This window comes from Alosa sapidissima, chromosome 24 (genome assembly GCF_018492685.1).
Source record: "Alosa sapidissima isolate fAloSap1 chromosome 24, fAloSap1.pri, whole genome shotgun sequence".
NCBI lineage: Eukaryota > Metazoa > Chordata > Actinopteri > Clupeiformes > Clupeidae > Alosa > Alosa sapidissima.
In genome coordinates, this window is record NC_055980.1 from 2391819 (window position 1) to 2415359 (window position 23541).

Consider the following 23541-nt stretch of genomic DNA (forward strand, 5'->3'; position numbering starts at 1 on the left):
GTGCACACTTTCAGATAGCCCAACCAATAGGGGGCAGAGGGTATGGTAATCAGGTCCATCTGGCTTTCCATCTGTGTGCGTGTGTGTGTCCACTCACATAACTTTAGTTATATTCTGGTCTAATTTCCTTCAGATTTTCATAGTGTTCCGCTATGATACCAATGAACAATATGGATGAACTCATAGTGCTAATAAGGGTGATCCTTGAGACCCATAAAAAGACAATTGTGTGGCACGCACTGTTCAAATGATGCAAACTAATGCAGCTGTCACACCAGGCTTTAGGTCTATCTAGGAGGTCTCATTCCTGCTCCTGGCACCCCCTTGTACTAAAAACATTACATCTATGTTGCTTCCAAGCGCATTTGATGAGAGTCTGTGTAATGAAAAGGCCCTTGATGAGTTACATTACGTGTGTTTAGCTAAACAGCAGTGCCACTGATGAATGGAGTCAGGAATGCAGAGCAGGAATAGATGAAAAAGATGCCTAGCAGGGAGGCTTGCAACCTTCGGTTTAATCAAACCACAATGATATCTTAGATATAATTAGAGTGCTTTTCCTGATAATCTTTTGTATATTATTACAGACAGTTACTAAAACAGCTGACGGATTAAAGCCTCGTCACAAGTGTAACACAGTGGTGCAAAGTAGAAAGGAAATTTGTTTGAATAAAAACACTATCAAAACAGCTAGTAATTGGGTCAGTCACTGATGTCATCAGATTTTCACATCATGAAATGCTAGAATACCGGTACTTGTAATTCTAAGATGAAAGATGCATTGACAGTCACACAGATAATGAAATACAAGCACATTAGTTGCCCTTGACCATATGTAGAAAATTGTGAGAGCAGCACATAATAATCCTGCATATCTGAAATACTTTTCAGATTCTCAAAAAAAAGAAGCATTAGACCACAAGGAAACCCTCTGCCTGCATGTTTTACATGCAAAGAATGTGCTGCACTACAGAGCCAAAAGATAATGGCAGATTGGGAGTGTTGTTTAATTATATATCTTACATTGCACACAAACCTTTAAACTTTACATTTGACTGACATGATAAAAAAAGCTCTTTGTAAACTCACGAAGAACATGCATTTTGTTTTTTGTTCTTTTATCAGTGGTTGAAAACATGCAGAAAAGGGGCTTGGTTCTGTGTGGATAGCTCATTCATTACTAGATAAATACCATGGAGTAAAATGTGGATACAGATTAATGAGGTATTACACTTCTGCCAAGCATCAACGAGGAGGTCAGGTGCACAAATCAACTGTAAAGGTAACAATTCTGTGAAAGACTGGAGGCAGAGCAAAGACAGTACTCATAATACTTTTCCTTTCCTAAGCATGCTTGGCTGTTTTGAGGCACCCGAAATCTATGAGGCCGCGGTGATATGTCATCTATTGAGCGTTGAATCGGGTCCACCACTTTTCCTCTTTTAGCATGGGATGCAACTTTACTTCTGAGTTTGGCAGTCTGTCTCTCCTTGGTCCCTGCAAAAAAAAAACAATCGTTTTATAACCAAGAGTTGTAGGCTGTCTGCATCTGCTGCTCTAAACTCACACGCACGCAAACTTTCCACCCTGTTGGCTCTCATGTCTTAGAAAAAGGCATTTGTCTGAGGTGGACCTTGCTTCAGTGTGGTATGGAATTGATTAAGTCACAAACCCTGAGCCAAGAATGAGGTCGCTTTATCCATCATACCTCCATCCCATTGCCTATTACGGTAGTCCTCGACACCTATTGTTTCATGAGTTGGCAGTATGATAAAAGTCAAACTATTCATATCTTGTGGAAGCTAATATTACAGAAATTCAGTTTATTCACACTTTGCATGGATACTGCCAGGTAATTACAAGGTAATATCACAGAAGGTATGAATTTCTAAACTGTGAAATAATTTGCTGTGCAGAGTGCAACAGGACATTTTGGTTACACGGTGTGATGCCATAATGACCAATGTGTATCATTATTGTATGGGATGGATGAAAGAATGGCTTGTAAATGCGCTAAAAATAAAAAAATATCAAAAACTTGAGGAAACATAAGAAAAACATGAGAGAATTTTTTCAGAGGTCGGACGTCTTGAACCACAAAAATATATCTGTGGGGTGAACCACTGTTTCATCAGTTTTATGCAACCCAAGAACATTTGTTTTATTTTTGAGTTTTGAATTCATGGCTAATTCATGATTCAATGATTCCTCGGGTAGGTAGATTGAGATAGATAAACCCTGGTATTGCCATCTTGGAACATCTCATCAGGGAAGAAAAGACTGAAGCAACCCAGATCATAACACTGCCTCCAGAGACTTTTACAGTGGCTACTATGCAGGACTGGTGCGTTCCACACACACAATGTCACACAGACTCATTGAATTGAAACTAAACAGCTGTAGCAAAACCACTTGTTTGTGAAAATAATTGAAAAGAAGGCTTTCATATGCTAGAGGGCATACCAATTGGACTGTGGTGCAATGGAAAAAAGGTCATGATGGTCTGATAACTTCAGATTTACCATAGTCTAGAGCCGGGCATGTCAGGGTATGAAGAAAAGTACATGGCACGATGTACCCCTCATGCTTTGTGCCCACTGTACAAGCCTCCAGAGGTTATGATCTGGTGTTGCCTCAATTGTGCAGCTCTAGGCTCAGCAACATGTTTTGGTTATGAAATCAGATGGCTATCTAAATCTGCTAAATGATCAAGGATTTTCCCTTCCCTTATGGCATAAGCATATTTCATACTGTATGTCTATTTACCAGCATGTTTGATACTTTTTGTTCTCCTTACCAACAACAACAATAGCACATTGCATTTATATACTGTACCACTTCTCTACGTACCAAAAGCACTTTGCATTGAAAGGGACAAGCCTTACTGCTAGTACCACCAGCAACCACCAGTCAGCAGTATTATTTTCTTGGCCTGCTGATTCACTGTATGCACATATATTGTAATGTAAAAATTGGCAAAACCTTTAAGTCTCTATGTCAAACCAAAGCCATACCAGTCTGATTACCTTGCATGTAAATAAAGAACAAAATTGCAGTATTCTAGATTGCTACACTGAGGGGTAGATTTACTAACACTATTGCAGTTTGCGCTGCGTCTGCAAGTTCGATATTAGCGCACATTGTGCTTCCTCACTGTGCGCAGTATTTATCAAGCCAGCAGCTCATCTGGTAACTAACCTTTCTCCGCCCTCTACCGCAATTTATGAGCATCCACAACTGATAGGCATATTTCAATCACAAGTGCAGTTTAATGAAGTTTGCTGATTACAACATTAAAACGAATCAAACATTTAGCGATCATGAAACATTAATCCAATACATTAACACAATATGTATTGAATACATGATAAGATGTCAATAAGCAGGGAGATAATGAAGAGCCGTTGTTCTATCCAAACTACTTGTGGTAGGCTATGGAAGATTGGTCAAATCTAGCAAGTAGGCAAGTTGAAGTGGATAACTATAAAGTGAAAGTAAGACATTCGAAAGCCCAACGAAATTTAAGGTTGCTTTGGATAAAGTACAACACAAAACTGGTGCTCTGAATCGCGATTTTGTTGTCCCTTGCGGGATCAATAAAGTGTCTGTCTGTCTGTCTGTCTGTCTGTCTGTCTGTCTGACTGACTTACTTCACAGCAAAACAGACATGCGCTTTCATGGGCAGTTTTCGTAAACACAAGGGAATACCTAATTAGGCGCATTTTACGCTTCTCCTTCTACATTTTAACACGACACTCCCACTTTTCCCGGACCCTCCTCTAAATGCATATGCATGACTCGGGAAAACACAATTTGCCATTTTCAGCTCCTGCAACAGGCAGTTTGCGTTTCTGTTTGTAAATAGCTCGCATCGGTTACGTCAGTCTTTGCGAACAATTAACGCCTGGAAACAGGTGCAAGCGGCTTGATAAATCTAGCCCTCGGTGTCATAGTGTATTCAGTCCCAAGTTACAACAGTACAATTTTCCCCATCTGTAACTGCCACCCCAAACCCTATTGGCTAACTTTGTTTCAGCATGTTATTACTGTCATGGTAAAGCTTTTGTCACCATTCCATTTCTACCATTGAAAAACTGGCCAATCAATTTGGTAGCTAATATTAACCACTGAAAATGGCCGATCTTCATGAAACTTCATGAGCTCATTTATTATGCCACTTGTAGGCCTTTTCAACAGAGAACCGGCTCCGTTCTGGTTCATGCTCCAGATGTCAAACAGTTTGGAGCAAAAATATAACAATTCTGAACCTGAAAAGTTGGTTCTGAGTGTCCATGTTATTTTCCAGTTCAGTTATGCACACAACACCTTCTCTTAATTACTAATGCTTGGTTCTGTTCTCAAAACTGGTGGAAATGTGAGCTGTTCCACTAGATAGAGGGTGGTGGTAGCGTAGTGATGAAGGAGCTGGGGTAACATGCAGTAGCCAGAAAAAGTTGTGAGTTTGATTCCTAGATAGATAGATACTTTATTGATCTCCAAGGGGAAATTGGCTCTTGTAACAATTGAAATATTGAAGTCACTCATTTTGGATAAGCGTCAGCGAAATAAATAGATAGATAGATAGATAGATAGATAGATAGATAGATAGATAGCACCAAGGTTCAAAATTGTTCTGAACTGAACCGGTTCAAGAACCAGTTCTCTGTTGGTTGAAACAAGTTACATACCACATATGAGACAAATCGACCATAAGTGAGCGCTGTACTAAATATGCAATTACAACCACTGAGATGGTTACCCTATATTGCTCATAGAAGCTATGCGCCAAATGTTAAGTAAATTAGAAGTAAGGTAGCACTATTTTGCATTTTTGTTCATTGCATTCTAATTTGCTGATGTGATACTGTGAGATCTCAAGAATAATTTACTCTACAAAGTTCAAAGTGACCCTGAATGTTTGTGTCCCTAAATATAAGAGGAGTGGTGGAAGAGTGAAAGGGTAATAGACAGGGGAAGATATATATTTCTACCATATTAAAAACAAAAGGTAATGTTGACGTGTGAGTTTGTTTTTCTTTTCAGTGGTTGTGTCTTGGCTGGCCAGCCGCCATATCTACAACTTTCAGAGGTCTTATTAAGCAAACTTTAGCAGCTGTTCAACAGTCACTTCCAGAGGGCATACATTTAAGATAAACATCTGTTTACCATCTGTTGATAGAATTACTCCTGGGTTACTATGTGCCTCGTTGAAATGATGGGAAAAGGGCAAAGTCCTTGAGAAAAATGAGAGTATAGTTCTATGTCAAATCAGCCTAGAAAATCGGCACATTTCATTTTCCATTAGTCTTATTACATTTTTTGATGTGAGATGTGAGAAGAAGTTGTTAATGTCAATTATTACATGGCTCTTAATGCTGTAGAATGCTCCATTAACTTGAATGGGCCTTCCCAACGTTCAGAGGTCTGATAACTTTATATAATATTTGTTAATAGTTAACTAAATGTCTTTTTGACACTAATTAACAGTTATTTCTTACATAATTGAAATGTTAAATGTTTATTTACAAACTATAGGTTAATATAAAAGTGAATGACATATTATTATTTATTACATGGCTCTTCTCAAGGCAAGTAAAACGCTCCATTGACTTGAATGGGCTTTCCCAAAGTTCTACGGTAAAATATTTTCATGCTGCAAACATTAATTACCGCTGTCAATGGCAACGGAGTTTGTGCTTCTACTTCAGGTATTTTATATCACTATGCAAGAACTGGAACTTCATTCAAAAGTGAAAGCAGACGGTTGATCAGCTGTGTTCTAAAGAATGTTTGAATCAAGTTCGACATGTGCTGTTGCAAATGCCACGATGAACATGAACAAATAGGCTAGACTATGTAGGCTAAAGCAAGCGTGCCCTTCTGGGCAGAACAAGTATATATATACTCTTTTTTTCCCGTGAGGGAAATTTGGTCTCTGCATTTATCTCAATCCGTGAATTAGTGAAATACACACAGCACAGAGTGAACACACAGTGAGGTGAAGCACACACTAATCCCGGCGCAGTGAGCTGCCTGCTACAACAGCGGCGCTCGGGGAGCAGTGAGGGGTTAGGTGCCTTGCTCAGGGGCACTTCAGCCATGCCTACTGGTCGGGGTTCGAACCGGCAACCCTCCGGTTACAAGTCCGAAGTGCTAACCAATAGGCCACGGCTGCCCCCAAATTAAACTGTGCTTCTGCCTATCTTATTATGAACCACTCCTCATAGGACCCTTACAATAAAGTTGGTTGCTTAATTAATATATTAGTAATAGCTATCAGTGTGGGGCCCCTTATAATAAAGTTGGTTAAGCTTAATTGATATATTAGTAATATAGTAATATACACAGACAGATTATAATATTATATCTACACAGATTAGTAATATACAGACAAAGCTAATGACATGAATGAACAATGTTGATACAGTAGCTAATGTCTCACAGTCTGAAAATCCTAGTACATGCAATACATAGTACAGGTCGCATTCTCAAGCCAGTTGACAGACTGCTTCAAACTATGTCAAGGCAAGATACTGTTCACACACATCCGTCTATGCAGGCTATCTGCAGGTCAGTGTTTCAGGTTTTTCATGATTAGACATAGTTAGAGTTGAGGTCACACATTTGGTAACATGGTTATGTGGTCCAAGCTTTTCTGATTAGCTTTATGGAGAATTTATGGAATGTATGGTTTTATGGTCTTGTGGGGTGTATAAGGCACCCTACTGCCAGTGGTTGGTTGTGTGAGAGTTTGCGCACCTCTTCTTCCACTTCATCCTTATTGGATACCTTTGTGGTTGGCTGTCCTGTAATTGGTGACCCTCTGCCTAGTGTTTGACTGTAGGCTACTTTTTGCCTTTGTAAGTACTGTTTGGTTGCTGCTTGAATTTGGTGAAATTCAGGGGAGGTGGCTGTAACAGAGTTAGAAATGTAGTTTAGTGTTTGTATGGGATTTTTTTGCCGTAAATTAAGCAGCTTTTTTGAGATTGGAGTTTTGGAGCCCCCTTTGGAGAAACGGTATACTGCAGCTCTGCTGCGTTTTGTCCTTGTATTGTTGCCGTACCCGATCATAAGCGGTATGCTTTGCACAAAGATTGTTAAGGCGGAGCTCCGCCTTAACAATCTTTGCTTTGCATTGGGTAGGTTGACTGTACAAAGCACTCCCTACTTTGTTTTAATTTTGTAACTGTAAAATGTTGTGTAAATTGAGAACTTCGATATATATCACCAGTATTATATTACTTTACATGTGTTGTTAGGATTTGGGTGCAATTCTAGCAACTTAGCGAAAGTTTATTAATGTTTTCATTATGACCACAAGTTCATACACATTGAGTCTTATGTGACTAGCTGTAAAGTCCGCTAGCAACTTTCCATGCATTTAGTGTAGTTTAGTTTAGTGTGCATGGAAAGTGCAATTCATTCTAGCAGGAAATGAATGTACATTTAGTTTAGCATTATGTTTATGCATTACATCCGTATGGTCTACATCTGTGAGTCTCAAAATATGTATTAACTGTCGTTCTGTGCACCTGAACATTCCATGTCACATGTCTCCCTTGCTAGTAGGGCTGACAGTGATGGTATAGGAATGATGCATGTAATATAGCCCATTCAACTACTTCTTTTTATTTTGCTTGTGCAGATGCTGTGTTATGTATGCCAGTGCCTGAAGGCATGTTTTGTTTTAACTTTTCCTAAAGGAATAAATGTGATAAGCCAGTTTTGGTCTCAGTCCCTTCACCATCAGACTAATAGTTATATATTACTAATATATTAATAAAGCTTAACCAACTTTATTATGAGGGTCCCCCATACTGATAGTTATATATTACTAATATATTAATTAAGCTTAACCAACTTTATTATAAGGGGCCCCACGCTGATGGCTATATACTACTAATATATTAATTAAGCTTAACCAACTTTATTATAAGGGTCCCCCATACTGATAGTTATATATTACTACTATATTAATTAAGCTTAACCAACTTTATTATAAGGGGCCCCACGCTGATAGCTATATACTACTAATATATTAATTAAGCTTAACCAACTTTATTATAATGGTCCCCCATACTGATAGTTATATATTACTAATATATTAATTAAGCTTAACCAACTTTATTATAAGGTGCCCCACGCTTATAGCTATTACTAATATATTAATTAAGCTTAACCAACTTTATTATAAGGGTCCCCCATACTGATAGTTATATATTACTAATATATTAATTAAGCTTAACCAACTTTATTATAAGGTGCCCCACACTAATAGCTATATACTACTAATATATTAATTAAGCTTAAACTTTATTGTAAGGCTCCTATGGGCAGTGGTTCATATTGGGATAGGCAGAAGCACAGTTGAAACAAATATTAATACAATATTAGTTAATATATTTGATAAAACATTAACATCCATATTTTATGCAAACAACTAATATTTAATTAATGATGAAAAAACTATTAACTTGTGCCAAATAGATATTTTAGTAACAATTAACAAATATTAACAAAGGGTTAGGTAATTACTAGTTTGCTATTTATTATGGCACCTTATTATGGAGTGTTACCCAGATAATTAACATTCTAGGCTAACTTGACTTTCACAAAAGGGAACTTGAGGAAAACTGCAAACAAGCAGCCGTGGCCTACTGGTTAGGGCTTAGGTTTTGTAACCGAAGGGTTGCCGGTTCGATCCCCGACCAGTAGGAAAAATGTGGGTGGGGGAAGTGGTTGAGCACTGCTCTCCCATGCCCACATCCATAGCTGAAGTGCCCTTGAGCAAGGCACCTAACCCCTCACTGTTTCCCAAGCATTCTGTAGCAAGGCAGCTCACTGCTCCAGGTTAGTGTGTGCTCTGTGTGTTCACTAATTCACAAATGGGATAAATTCAGAGACCAAATTCCTTGTATACCCAAGTATACTTGGCCTAAAAACCTGATTTACATTTCCCATAATTTTGGTCTGCTGAATACGAACATTTTGTGAATTTTGCATTTAGGTTTCTTTAGTATTTGTCTCTTTTAGGTGCCAGTGTCTATAAATAAATTGAATAAACTAATTGCCACCTTTCTACATACATATTTGAGTATTTAGAACAGAAGCTTCTATTTCTCTAGATTTGATTAGCTAAATGGGCTTAGCCAGCTGGCGTAACTGCTGGAAATGCAATATAAAGAATGGAAACAGCTGATCATAGGTACTAACTAATGTACTTTCTGAAGCAAAAATGAGTGTCACCTAAGATCCTGAACTAATTTATTTTTGCCTATTAAAACTCAGTCACTGAGAATGGGATTAATAAAAGTCCAAAATCCATTTGTCAAAAAAAACGCAAAAAAAAACAGATTCTCTGAAACATAATTAAAAAGCTTTGTTTACATTTTTATAGTTGATTGAGTTGAACAACACTGCTAATTTTACTCCTCTCTCTGTGATCATATAAAGCCCGCCCCATGCCAGATAAACAGGTAAGATGGCTCCTGGGATTTTTGCAATTTGGAAATCGGCTTCAATGGGGAAGTCTCCAGAATGATCTGCAGAGCAAATTCAAACAAGTTCATAGGGTTCCCCCAGGCTAAGAGAACATTGATTAAAGAAAAGAAAACAACAAAATCTCAACACTGGTGGGGCATTTATTCACACATAAGATAGAACTGCAATAAATAAATGAATGAATCTGCAATTAACCGTATAGACAGGTTTTATGGGTTACATTGTGTATCAGGTTTGTATCTACTTCTTAATTGGGAAAATACTTGTTCTGAACATTTGAAGGAGTATACACATTTTCTTGAATATATATTTATCTTGTAATTTTCCATTTTAAAAGCATTCACAAAGAATGTATTAGTCTATTTCATTAGTGCTTTTGTCCCCCAGTTGTTTTGAAAGTTGCTCTTTAAATTTGCAAAGTGCATAAGAAAATATTTGATCAGTAAGCATATCAAGCTCTTTCAAGTTTTGGATTACATTTTAATTTAGCATTGGCTTTTTATATGTGAAGTTTAATTGCTAATGGGGAAGCTGTGATGCATGTGGCAGCATCTGTATCACATTTCTGTTCAACCATCATATGAGACCCTGTCAAATTAGACCCAGATCCCAGGGATGTACTGTAGGGTTGAATGGCTCACAAGGCTCTTTGCAAACATATTCCGGTCTTACAAAGGTGTACATTTGTTATCATCCAAAAGTTGATAGGCTGTTTTAGACCAGATGATTCCTTTAAGACAACTTGAATGCTACAAAATTCTATTTAAAACATAACTAATGGCATGCTTTGGGAAGCTGTATATTCTCCAGAATATACAATTAATTATTTTTGCTGATATCACATTTTTATATAAAATGTATAATATTTCAACGTTTTCCACATATAATAATCATGAAATCCTGATCATGTCATCTTCAAACATTCAAAGTTATGTTGCAAAAAAATGCAGATAATTCATCAGAAAAGGAGACTTGAATTTCTCAGGGTTCTGTGGAGTGGATATGAGTCATGTCTGTGGGCAAACATTTCTCAGGATCTGAAGCAATTTGAAAGGAAGTGGGATTTAGTGACCTTGTTGAAGCTATCACAGCAATCACTTCTCAGCAAATCTGAACTTAACCAAATCCCACAGGATTGTCATCTTCCCAGTGTTACTATGGGACTGGTCTCACACAATGTGTTATTACCAAACTCTTGTTGTGAAAATTGCAGTGGATTTTTTGAGGATGATATCACACTTCCCCCAAAAACACCACTCATGCACATGCGCACGCACACCCTCAGAAACTCATGCCATAATGATTAAACAGCTCAAACGCACTAAGAGGACGTGGCTATAACATCACTATCATTTATTTATCATTAACACATTCAGTCATATTGCATGAATACACAAAGAATTTATAGTGGTTGATTTCTCTCAATTTAAACCAAACTATATAACACTTAAGTAAAATAGTTAGATATGAACTTGTCTCCCCATGCTGGCCTCCTTGCACTGACTCCAAGTGAAATTCATTGAAAATCCTTTCATGCATGCTTCCCCCCGACACCATTCTGAATGGCTTGGCTCCAAGGACTCAATTGTCACCTTATGTCCAAGAAGAAATTGTTTACTACAATGTGGATGACAATTTTCAGAGGGCTAAAAATGATTACAAATCCACATGTTCTTTAAAGAAGACAGCAACTATCATGGGATCTGAATTGATGCACACGCTCTTCGCACAGGGAGCAGGCACAGGTTCTGCCACCCACTTTGCCCCATCCTGTGGATTGTGTGCTGTGCCCTGAGCCCTGCCCTAGCACACCATTTCCCTGTCTGCTGCTCAACGCATGCTTCATGGCCCTTTAATTACTTCCCCTGCTCCTCTGGGACACACCATAGTGCTTTCCCAGACCACCCTTTCCATTCACAATAGATTGTTTACTGGGACGAAAACTAATGAAGATAGGCTATAGGATGAGCAGAGAGACAGAGAAGTCATTAGGAAGAAAGAAACTGAAGAATCAGGAAACAGCTTTTGTCACACAATAGAACAAATATAAATGCAAGAAATTCAAAATATTTCTTAAAAATAGAAAAAAACAGTCTTAGAAAATGAAATTCCCTCTTCAAACCCACTGGATCATCTATGTTATATAAAATATACATTAAAGAGCTTAAGTAACTTTTTTTGTGAGCTTATTAAGCTTTTATGCTTTTATTTGAAGTGATTACATGTGTGTTATTTGAAAGCTCATGGAAGGCAATGTACTGGGTTATCTAAACATCAGTGGTTATCTAAACACCATAATAAGGCATGGGATGTTGTGTGTGCGTGTCTATGTCTCTAGTATGCCAGTTTAGAGGCAGAGTCAACCTTCAACTATTCTACTGAAGCGTGACCAGGAAAGAGCCATGGGAAAGCCAATTGGAAACCCTGTAATCAAAGCGTCTGAATTTAAAAACCAGTCCTGTCAACTTGGCATGTCCCACCTTTATGGTCCAGTCACTCAATCCACCATACATTGATTTAATAACTGATGTCAGGTCAGAGATGGTTTTTATCAGCTAGAATTCTGTTACTTTTAAAGTTTTAAAGTCCCATTTAATTGGAAATGACAATAAGTGAAATCAGAGTAATACGCATTATTAAGTAAGAGGAGCAAGCTGAGACAAACCGAGGAGATGCAGGAATTAAGTGGGAAACATTATGTTCTTTCCAGGATCACTGGGAAAGTATTTACAAGTGTGCAACAAAGAAAGAAGCAAGGCTATAAATGAAGTCAACTGTCTTGATTCAGTTAAAGTGCGGTGGATAGTTTTATTAGCAAGCGTTTCCAGTACATCTCATAGATACAGTGAGAGTCCTGCATTGTATCAACTTTGCCACTCTAGGTAGAGAGATTAGGCATGCAAGCAGTGCAGGAAAACCTCAGGGGTGTTCGGGGCCATTAGCACATTTATTCAGGATTAAGGGTGTGAGGTTTACACACTCACAGCTCTTAACAAACTGATTTCCATTATACATACAACAGATCAGACCTGTCAGAGAAACTGACCCTGTATATGGTAACATACAGTCTTCTAAGAAATAGCCTCACAGTGTTTATGTAAAAATGCACAATCAAAAAATAGTACAGTATTGATGCACTGATAAAAAAAATTCTGAACGAATGATTAGTACCAGAGACTTTCTAATGTGGAGACACAGCACTCAAAAAATACTCCATAGAAATGCATGGGGCTAGTTTGTCACGCCAATGCGTCGTGAAGCCTTGCGCACGCGCATTTTTGCCGAAATGGATGCCCAACGAGTGCCCAAAAAGCGTTGTCAAATGGCCGCCGAGTGGAGGGACTTGCCTAAAAGGACTTTGTTAGTACTTAACAGTTTAGAAGTGAAGTCATATAGCCTAAATAACAATAATAATAATAATAAAAATACCAATATTAGTAATAGACTAAATACAATTTGGGAGAAGTTTAGCTTGAAAAAGCTATGTATCTATGTCAATTGGTATCTATAACTATGTATCTCTACCATTTAAATAAGAAACCCAAATTTTAAATTTGCATAAAATCAAATTTGATTTGCTAGAGGAAGATTTATTAACTCACTATTTGCTTTTGATGTCATGCAACTAAGGTTGATGGTTTAAACTCCTATATTTTATCACGTTTTGAACCCACAGCTTACAATTCTTCCCTACATTAGGAGAATTCCCACATTTTAATTTGCATAATACATTGGATGGAAACGTGCACTGATTACCATTTTCTTTAGCCAAATTGCTTGAGAAGTGTATGGCGTTATTTAGCTGACTTATGCCGCCTTCATGCCACATCGGATATTCGGAAATTCGGACCTCCTATAGAGGAAAAATTACTTGAATGCAAAGTCGGGTCAGATTAATAGTATAGCCTAACTGAACTAAACATCAATAGCACTACCTGTTTTTGTGAAGCAGAAGCACCTGGTGCACTTGAACTTGCCATATCGATTGATGGGTGTCGATCGTCTGGTTGAGCCTTAATCCATGACGTGTTTCAGGTTGGGAAAATACACGGAGAGCGAGGAGAAGTTTCAAAGTGAGAGCAAGCAGGAGACAGCCCTGGTGAGTGGCAGATGTGAACGTCATTTCTGTGCTCTCAATCATAATTGTTACACTTGTGATAACAGTTTTATTCACCACAAGATTATTTTTCACCCCTGTTTCTATATTTACACTGACGATTCCTGTATCTGCGCTTGTTTTCATTATTTATGCGCTTGCATAATTAAGTCAGCTAAATAACGCCATACAAGTGGTGATACGGCGGGCGGGTACAATTTGAGTGGCGGTACGGCAGGTGGGTACAATTTGAGTGGCGGTACGGCAGGTGGGTATGATTTGAGTGGCGGTACGGCAGGTGGGTATGATTTGAGTGGTGATACGGCGGACAGGTATGATTTGAGTGGCGGTATGATTGGCTGGTACGATTTGAGTGGCGGTACGGCAGGTGGGTACAATTTGAGTGGCGGTACGGCAGGTGGGTACGATTTGAGTGGTGATACGCCGGACAGGTACTATTTGAGTGGCGGTACGGTGGGCGGGTACGATTTGAGTGGCGGTACAGCGGGCAGGCGCAGTCCCGACATTCGTGATGCTTGCGTGCACAAATTGAGAACACGCCAGCCTGCCTCCAAGATAGCTTTTGAGGTGGCGGTGGGGCACTTCAGTTTTGAGTTGTCTTTCAGATGACTGACGAGGTGGGAGAGTGCAGGGCAGAGAACGGAGACCGCTTCCCATCTGAAAAGCCCTTTAGGCAACATATGAAGGAAAGGAATAGCAATGTTGTCAATGCAGGAGCTGGCTGGACTCTGGTTCAGTGTGTGCTGCTAGATGTGAGGAATAAGTAAAACAGTGCCTGGGCCCTTGGGCCTGGGTTGGCCTGATCCAGGCAGTGGGGAGGAGTCTGAGGGGAAGTCACTGTAAACACAGTTTTCAAAAACCTATTTTAGGTGCTGAAATTGATCATGCTGTCCACTAGCACTGGAAAGTACTGAAAGCGAGAGATTATAGGGCCAATTCATCGGAAATGGGCTGGAGATAGCTGAGAGTGGTTTACTGTAAGATGGCTTTGCTTCAAGATCTGTGAACAAACAATCTAGTACATCATCATTGACTGCCGGTTTGAGCCCCATGAAAAATCAATATCAAGCTCTCCTCAATAGTAGACCTGATTCCAAACACTCAGAGCCCTATCTTATACTTGACACATCACCGTGCCAGGCGAAACGGAACTTTCTTTGATAGTTTGTGGCCAACAAAGTTATCATTATCCCGCCATGCCCACACGTTGTCTAAATAAAGAGGTCTAGATGGCAAATGAACTTGCGCACCGTAGGCGTGTCAATGAAAAAACCAAGGTTGAAAGTGAACTGTGAAATATTTCACTGTTATTTTGAGAGCACACTGTCAAGATGTCTAGCTTGTGATCTGCCTAGTGGTGAGATCTAAGCAACAAATCTCTGGCAACGCAATGCAAAGACTGTGCTGGTGTGCTTGGATGAATGTCCTTGGGATTTTTAATCAGTCGTTTGAATGTTATTGTCGTAAAGAACTCCAAGACACACAGCAGATGAATGCATTAGTGATTTGATTTGCCAGTGGAGCTCGATGAACAGTAGGGTAACCTTTTGGATTGCAAGTCGTGACCGTATCTAGGGTATCTATGGCACTGTTTGGAGCATGAATGAGATCATGTTCTTTGCCAGCTTTGTCAGTAAGAGGACTGGAACCTGTTTTAGGTTAAAGCAGTATATCAAGGACATGAGCTGAATTTGGACTTCAGAATGACCCATCAACAGGATGTAAGATATGAAAACCCTCCAAACAAGGTGAATTTAACTAAATCCTGTTTCCAGGAAATATGTCACTCTCCTCATCGATATTTCCTCCCTTTTCAGATTGCCTGCATAATACTACCCTGGTAACGCCCAGATCTTCACAGTTGTACAATTGGGAGTGGGTTTGGAAAAGTTCATTCACTTACGACTTCCAGCAGGGGCATAACTAGCAGAGCAAATCCCAAATTTGTCCGAAAGTTCATATGGGTATTCCCAGGCTAGCACAGTGAGGTGAAGCACACACTAATCGCGGCGCAGTGAGCTGCCTGCAACAACAGCGGCGCTCGGGGAGCAGTGAGGGGTTAGGTGCCTTGCTCAAGGGCACTTCAGCCATGCCTACTGGTCAGGGTTCAAACCGGCAACCCTCCGGTTACAAGTCCGAAGCGCTAACCAGTAGGCCACGGCTGCCCTAAATAGACGCCTGTCTCGTTTAAACGCATGGTGTGGCTACAGGTTTGGGTTAAAGGCCGGTCTCAAATAGAGGCCTGGTCTGTTTTTTAGTTTTGGGTTGTATTTAATCTTCTAAAACCCGTCAGATTGTCTGTTTAAGCCAGTATGGTGCAGACTCACATGCTAACGTTATGATTAGATAGCATTAAAAGACTGCGGTGGGGAAAAACTAGAGTTCCAAATTGTATAACTTTTTTTGTTCAATTTCGTTTTTTCGTTCAATTCATCCCTTTTGTTTCAAATTTGCGGGTAGGCCTATGGTAGCTTGTTTTTATGCTGGCAACAAAACAAAAGGGTTCACAAATGTTTTTCTTTATTCTAAATGTGTGCCGCCATGGCGATAAAGAGAAAGAAGTAGGATGATTTGAAATGTAATCTGACTGTTGTCAAATTTGCCAAATAAAATACGGGAGAAACGATATGGTTCATGCTCTCTCATGCTGTTCCATTCGTGCTGAAAAGGAGGGAGAATAAAACATTACGCACGTCCCACTTTTGCATAAATAACTCCTGAACGGTTTTGGTCAGGGCTGATAATGCAACTGTATTTGACAGAGGACAGATATAGGTTGCTAGTGACAAAATATGAGCTTTCAGTGTGATACGATCTTTTTGTAAATTAAGTTTGATCAAAACATGTTTCATGTTCTGGCTATCCCCGCTATTTGGATCTTATCTCACTCAATGAACAACATCTCAACACTAAATGAATGATGATCCGTAATTGTCATCGGATAGCCTAGTCATATGGGTAGACATTCAGTGTGTTTGAAATAATTAATTTGATAATATTTTCCATCTTTGCAGAGGAAAAGTTTTGTGTAAAGGGAATTAAAGACCTGTCTCATATAGACGCCTGTCTCTAATACTAGCCGGTGCAGTTTGGCAATTTGGGAAAATAAAAGCCTGGGCTATTATTTGGAGTTTACGGTACAAATGTAAAGAAATAAGCAGATATTCATACAAAACACAATAAATAACAACAAGAACAAAATAAACAAACTACATGTAAGATGAAAGATGTAGAGTGTGTGTGTGTCACCACCCTAAATAAATAAACAAACAGTTAATTTGCACACATATCTCAATTTTCACAAATAAAAATCATGCTATTTTATTGTGCTTTTCATGTGTTTTTATTAAGTAAAAATAAATATGTAATACACCTCTGGTTTGATTGAAATTACCTGTAGGCTTAAGTCATAATTAAAAAATGATTTATGAACATTCATTGAAATTGCTTATCTGTTTCTCTAAATGAACTCTTAATAGTAACTGCAGAGGTAAGTGAGGAGACAGTAATTCCAATCCTGACGACTAAATTTAGTTCTGACTCTTACCCTCACTTGCACAGCTAATGGCATTTGTGGGAAATATTCTGGGTCTTGAAAAAAGATGTTGGAGTTGGATTTCTTCTTCAAAGCCTGAATTTTCTTTCTTTTGTTTAGTCTTTCTATTTATTTTAGAGGATTTGTCACGCCGACTGTATTAGTTTATTTAGATTAACTAAATCCTGTTTCCAGGAAATATGTCACTCTCCTTTAACATCGAGATTTCCTCCCTTTTCAGATTTATGCAATACAGGAAACATAATTCATAAGACAATTTGGTGCAAAACATTTTATAAGGTATAGTTCTCTCTATATGTGTGTATCTGTGTGTTTATGTGTTAGCTTGGTTCTAAAACAAAATTACATTTGTTCTAAATCTATATTTAGAAATACAGGAGCAAATATGTCCTCTGTTGGCATCACACAATACACAGACTAATACACACACACACACACACACACACACACACACACACACCGACACAAGCCTGGGAGGAGAGCATTGAGTTCTGCTGACCTGTTTCCTGTGGAACTTTCAGTGGAAAGGACAGGTGATAAGTTGTTTTTGAAACCTAAGAATAGCTGTGGAAATGCCTAACTTGATTGTATCTGGTGGTGCGCCATAATATCAGACGCTCACAACTAATTATTTACAAGCTGTTGCCTTTTTTTTAATTTTTTTATATAATTTAAAACCATAATAATTATGATGATCAACAATGTGTTGTAAAGCATCTGCTAGATATAATAATACTAATATTAATATTATTATTAATAATAATCCTAATAATAATAATAACCACAATTATATAATAATCTATTATCTATTACATGCAGGCAACGCAAGGTTAATAAATCATATTACTATCTGAAACATTTAGAAAAATGTACCCTTTCTGAGGAGCTGAAAATGAAAGAGAATAATACCCACCCTTCATCAAGTCAGCTACTTTGTGAAGTGTTTTTCTCCAGTTAATTAGATCAGTTTGAGGCAATCAATAAGCAGTAAAACCCTTCAGGTTGTATAATGAAAAATCACTTTTCCCCCCTCACTTTTTAAATGATTTTCTTATTGATTTGCTCTGGCTTTTTTCTGTGTCAGTCATGCTTTTCCCTCTCTCTGACTGAGTTATCATTTGCTAAAATCTCATTCTAAAAAAAAGCAATGAAAGCGAGTAGAAAGGGTGAAGAGCGAAGACTGCAAATACAGTGAGGTTGCGTGGGAGGACTGATTAGTCTGTGTACTCTGCCAACAGGACAAGGAAGGTGGTTTGAATGGCTGTTAATGGTTTTAACACACTTTACACATTATGCTGGCTGTCATATGCAAAATTGTGAACCTATAAATCGGATGAAAATATGTGATACAGACATGCAAAAAACCATCAAATATTATTCCATCCTTGATTAATTCAATATTGTTACTTAGTATTTTATCAGTTGTAATACTGATTTATTGCTTAAAAACACTAAGCTTACGAAAATACCATATGATTGATTTTGGCAGTAACCAACCTCTTTCTAAAATGGGACCGTCAAACAGAAAAACAATCCTAATCCACAGAAGGCTACTTATGATTCCGACTGTTATGATATGTCATCTTATCTGTGTAAAATGCTTTGACAAATGACTGCTGTAGGACTTTGTGAGTCTGTTCTGCTTACAAAGGAGAAAAATATTAATTCACAACACAAATTGGGAAACAAAGGGCTACATGGCACTCTCCCAGCTGGGCTCATGCACATCATTTAAAGGATAGCTGTTTACATTTTGCTTTGTTACTAACCTAGTGCAAGGCCTCATATGGCAAATCCCAGTGGAAATTACAAACTTCTCTACCAGTGCATTTAATACATTCAAAGTGCATATATTTCAATATTTCTTATCATTTGGTTCAGTGAACTATGCATTTATTTCTCTTCCATACTAGTTTGCCCTTTCCCAATCCCCCCTATACCCTGCTTCTTGCTTCCAACTATTCAAATTACTCCAACTACTATCTTCACTGATTATCTTCCGCTAATACAGAGGAAAAGATGAAAAGTAAAATGTTCTCAGCATATGGCATGACCGGTCTTCTGGTTGAACCTGTATCTCTTTACTCTGGAATATGCAGCCATCGCTATTCATCACTGTTCATGTGCATACTGAGTTGTCAAATCTAAAAAAGTAGAGGTTTATTCCCCCATACCAACTAATTCTAAAAATATTGTTTTTGATTGGGCTTATTATTTAAATTATACCTTACATTATGGTATACAGGACTTTGTACATAAACATCAATTGCATTAGTGTAGTGGGTATGACAGTGCATCATGTTATTGCTGTTGTTTTCTGTGGTGAATACCCAAATGGTAGAACCTACCTTACAAACTGCTGTTGTTGGTGCGTGAGGTATGTGATAACACAAAATTTTCTGTGCACTGTTGACTGCTGGAGGACAGGGAGCGGCGAGGGGATCGCTGGAAGCGGTTCCGCCGGCTGAAGTAGCTACCTGTGGTCCAGGTCCTCTGACGCTTATGCAGATAGTCTTTATAGTTCTTGGTGAGCAATGTGTAAAGGAAAGGGTTGATGCAGCTGTTGCTATATGTCAGGCAGGTGGTCAGATAATTGATGATGCGCTTGATTTTGGTTGAAAGTCTCATGGTTTGGTAGAACTGGCCCAGAAGCTGCCAGATCCAGAAGGGAAGGAAGCAAGCCCAGAAGAGCAAGACAATGGTGAAGATTAGATAGAGCACCTTCTGATTGGGGAGCTTCTTGGTCTGCTTGAAGGTCTCTGTCTGGGAGATCCAGTATGTGCGAGCAAGTCGAATGTACAGGTAGCCAATAATCATCCCGGGAGCCACTATGCTGGTGCAAAACAGGAAGGAGATATAGATCTTGTAGGAGAGTTCATCCAATGTGGGCTGACACATGTGTTTGTTGCCTACTGCCTTGAGCTCGATTCCAATTATCATTGGTAGGGTGAGTACAAGAGAGGCAACCCACACAAGCATTGCAATAGCCTTGCGGTAACTCTTGGAACGTTTGACTGTGTCAAAGGGCTTGAGCACAGCAAAGTAACGCTCGGTGCTCATGACCGTCAAGGTGAAGATGCTTGCATGCATAGTGAGGAAATCCATACTTATGAGGATCCGGCAGCCTACATCCCCAAAATACCACCCCTGCAGAAAGTGTGTACACACCACGAAAGGGATGGTAAGCAGGTAGAGTAGATCTGCCAGCGCAAGGTTGATGATGTAGATGTACATTGAAGCTGCTGAGCGCATCGAATGGCACATAACCACCAGGGTATAGATGTTACCTGACACACCAACTAGACACATGAAGGAGAGGACAGTGCCTATGGTGTAGGTTGCTGCTGAATCCTGGGATGAAGTATTCAGAGGTGGGTCAGTAGTATTAGGAACTGGCTCTGCCAGCCCCACCATAGGTTCAATGGAAACAGTGGACATGTCTGTGCAGAAATATACAAATGAGAAACCAACAATTAACACAGCAAACCAAAGAAGTAGTTTGTATTAGTAATCAACAATCAGGAAGAGATAGATAGTCAGGATGACTTGGGCCAAATACATTAGACATTACATTTGTATTTTATTCTGAATAATAATGATGTCTAATGCCCTTTAGGGAGGTAAAGTACCTTGCCCACATTTTTCAAGGCAGTATATAATACAGTTGAAATAGAAAACAGATGCAATTTCTCTGAATATTTGCCAAAAAAGAGAATGGACAAAATAGGGCATGCATGAAATGGGTAGTCACTGTTACACAATAGGTGTGTAGAAATATATGCTGAGATTTGAGTGTCTTCCTGTCCAAAGGTCATGTAAAGCTGTGTGTTGTCTGCACATAACAATAAAGAAAGTTGAGATTGGACATAAGTGGACAATACTGTCCATCAGTCCAATCATCAAACCTTAAGGTACTGCAGTGGTATTAATCCTGACAATTCATCTGATGCCATTATCACACAAATAGAACGAAAATCTAGTTTCTGGCAGATATTGAAGGAGTTATTGTTATTGTAAACAGATCAACTCATCTGCAAACATTTAATAATTCTACATATGTTTCCTTTACAACAAAGGAAGCAAGACAAATTTCTGTGCCTGATGTTATCAGAAATCTTCAAATCTTAAATACTCTTGCGCACATCTGAGAATTGGCACAAGTTCCTTCATATGTTTTAAAAAGTGAACGAAAACTTATGTGACATGTCATTGATTAATTGTGTTTACATGTTGACAGTGTGCACATATTTGAAATCAGGATGAATTTTAAGATTTTAAGCTCAAAGAGGCCGTAGTTGACTGTTATTTCACATGTATGGACACTGCTCTTTTACAAACATCAAAGGGCTTGTTATGGACAATGCGAAGCTTACTGTAGCTGTAGAAGCTCATTCACACATACTACATTACACCACTTGAAATAGTGACACAACCTGATGCTGGATATAATTTTTATATTATTATTTACGTTTTGCTCAGTATGGTCTAAAAAGGAAACACACCAGTTGGCCTGTTATGGACATTTCAAATAGTTTAATTTCTTATGCACAATTTGTTTTTAATTGATACTGCAAACAAGTGAGTCTCACAAATAAATGTGCTAGTTTGATCTTACAAGGCCCTTACACAGGCAGCACAAACAAGCCATCATTGTGAACAGTAAAATATTCACTTTTAAAAGAAAGGCACATCATTTAGGCATGCAATGCCCTGTGGTTTTTGGTTTGGGCTTTTGGGTATTGATTTCATGCTTTCCCCAAATTACACACGGCAGAGGAAAATGATGAAGGGCAGGTAGAACTAATGAGACTGAATCACTTTTCTCAGGTCTATAAAGGGCTGTTTTAGTATTAATGCAATTTTTCATAACATGTTGTCTTAGCCAAAAGACAGCACACTTAGATTAAAGGTGAAAGTTTTTCAACAATGTGGACAAACTTGATGAGAATTCACTCATCTTCACTCATCAAACTTGAGAGAATTTACTACCTGAATCTAATGGTGTTGCCTCCTCTGGTCTGATAGAGAAGGATAGGTTATAAAAGAAGGCAGCAGCGGCTTGTTAGAGAGGAAAATATCCTACCTTGATTTTATACCCACGGACTGGGGCATTTACAGAATGAATGAGAATGAAATGCTCACTATCATTTCTATAATCCCTCAGAAGTTCATCTATAGAGTAGGTATTGCATATCCAGCACAGTCAGTGATAAAAGGCATCTTGAGCTCCAGAATCCAAATGCTGCAAAAAAATCTTCCTTTTGAATTTGTGTTGTCTTCTATCTTCAACATGGATTTGCCAGAATAAAGGTACAGGACAGCCTTAGATATGATTCTGCATTGTAGATAGCAAGTATTTTCCATTCAGTATAAAAACCCTCCAATTAAGTCTTGATGAAAGGGTCTCTGTGTAATAGATACCTATAAAAAATGAACATTTGCTGAGGAATTTACTAACATCCTGTCAACTACAAGCTACTCTCACTAACAGCTGGGTTTGGGAAACTGTTCTACAGGCAACAATCGCTGTTGTGTTAAGGAAGGGATATGACAGGCTGCAGCTCTTGCAAGTCTAATGTGGGAGGGGAAAGGAGGGTGGGAAGAAACAAGAGAGGGACAAAAAGAAAGAGTGGGTTGGAGGAAAAGGGGGCAAGGATCAGAGAGAACTATGCAAGAAAATTATAGAAGCCTATCTTACTGCTCTTGTTTGTAGAGCAGCTTGTAGTACTCTTTTTCATGATTAGATGGATTACAGTACTGGAATAGTGTAGCCACACACCACAATGTGGATATAATGGTTGCCAAGGGTCAAAAATGATTTTTTGTTAAACTATCTGGCTGCATTTTCTTCTTTATTAGGCAATAGGACATACAATATAAAGAGCAACCAATGCATTCCTATGTTCCAAAGAAATAGGCATAGAGGCTTAACAATGGGATAATCATGCAGAGAAGTATTATAGCAGCAGACTTTTCTGGCACTTATGTATAATATTTGCAACAACCCCTCTTCTGGTGTTTTATACATCATTTTTTATTTTGGGGTGGGAATTGAGACATTCTCAAGACATTTCTTGTGTGTTATTTTTTTATTTAATAGTGTCATATGATGTAAACATTTCGAGGGACCCTTCTTAAATATATGTGATTATTACCAGTAATGCACATAAGGATATTAATAAAATTATTTTGAAGGATGCAGTGGCTAGAATGGCAAGATGGCCAGATCACCGATAGCTATGGAATACACTCAAAACAGAATGGAACAGCTGGAGCAGATTGCAGGCAGTGAGAGCTCATGAGCTGTCTAATGGTCATGGAAGACACAATACTCACTTACAAATGTGACATTCTTACTTCATAGAAG

General features: G+C 38.6%; 1 protein-coding gene across 1 annotated transcript; it reads right to left on the minus strand.

Moving 5' to 3' along the window:
* Nucleotides 1-495: 495 nt before the first annotated feature.
* Nucleotides 496-22712, minus strand: LOC121699994 (urotensin-2 receptor). The gene is made up of 3 exons (XM_042082595.1): nt 22258-22712; nt 19523-20614; nt 496-1497 (listed from the first exon to the last, which is right to left on the minus strand). The coding sequence occupies exon 2, from the start codon at nt 20610-20612 to the stop codon at nt 19524-19526; it is 1089 nt and encodes a 362-aa protein (XP_041938529.1). The 5' UTR covers nt 20613-20614; nt 22258-22712; the 3' UTR covers nt 496-1497; nt 19523.
* Between the last annotated feature and the right edge of the window lie 829 nt (nt 22713-23541).

Bases quoted from the DNA above. Each gene is read 5' to 3' on its own strand.
- LOC121699994 (XM_042082595.1), bottom strand. From the start codon at position 20,612: ATGTCCACTGTTTCCATTGAACCTATGGTGGGGCTGGCAGAGCCAGTT.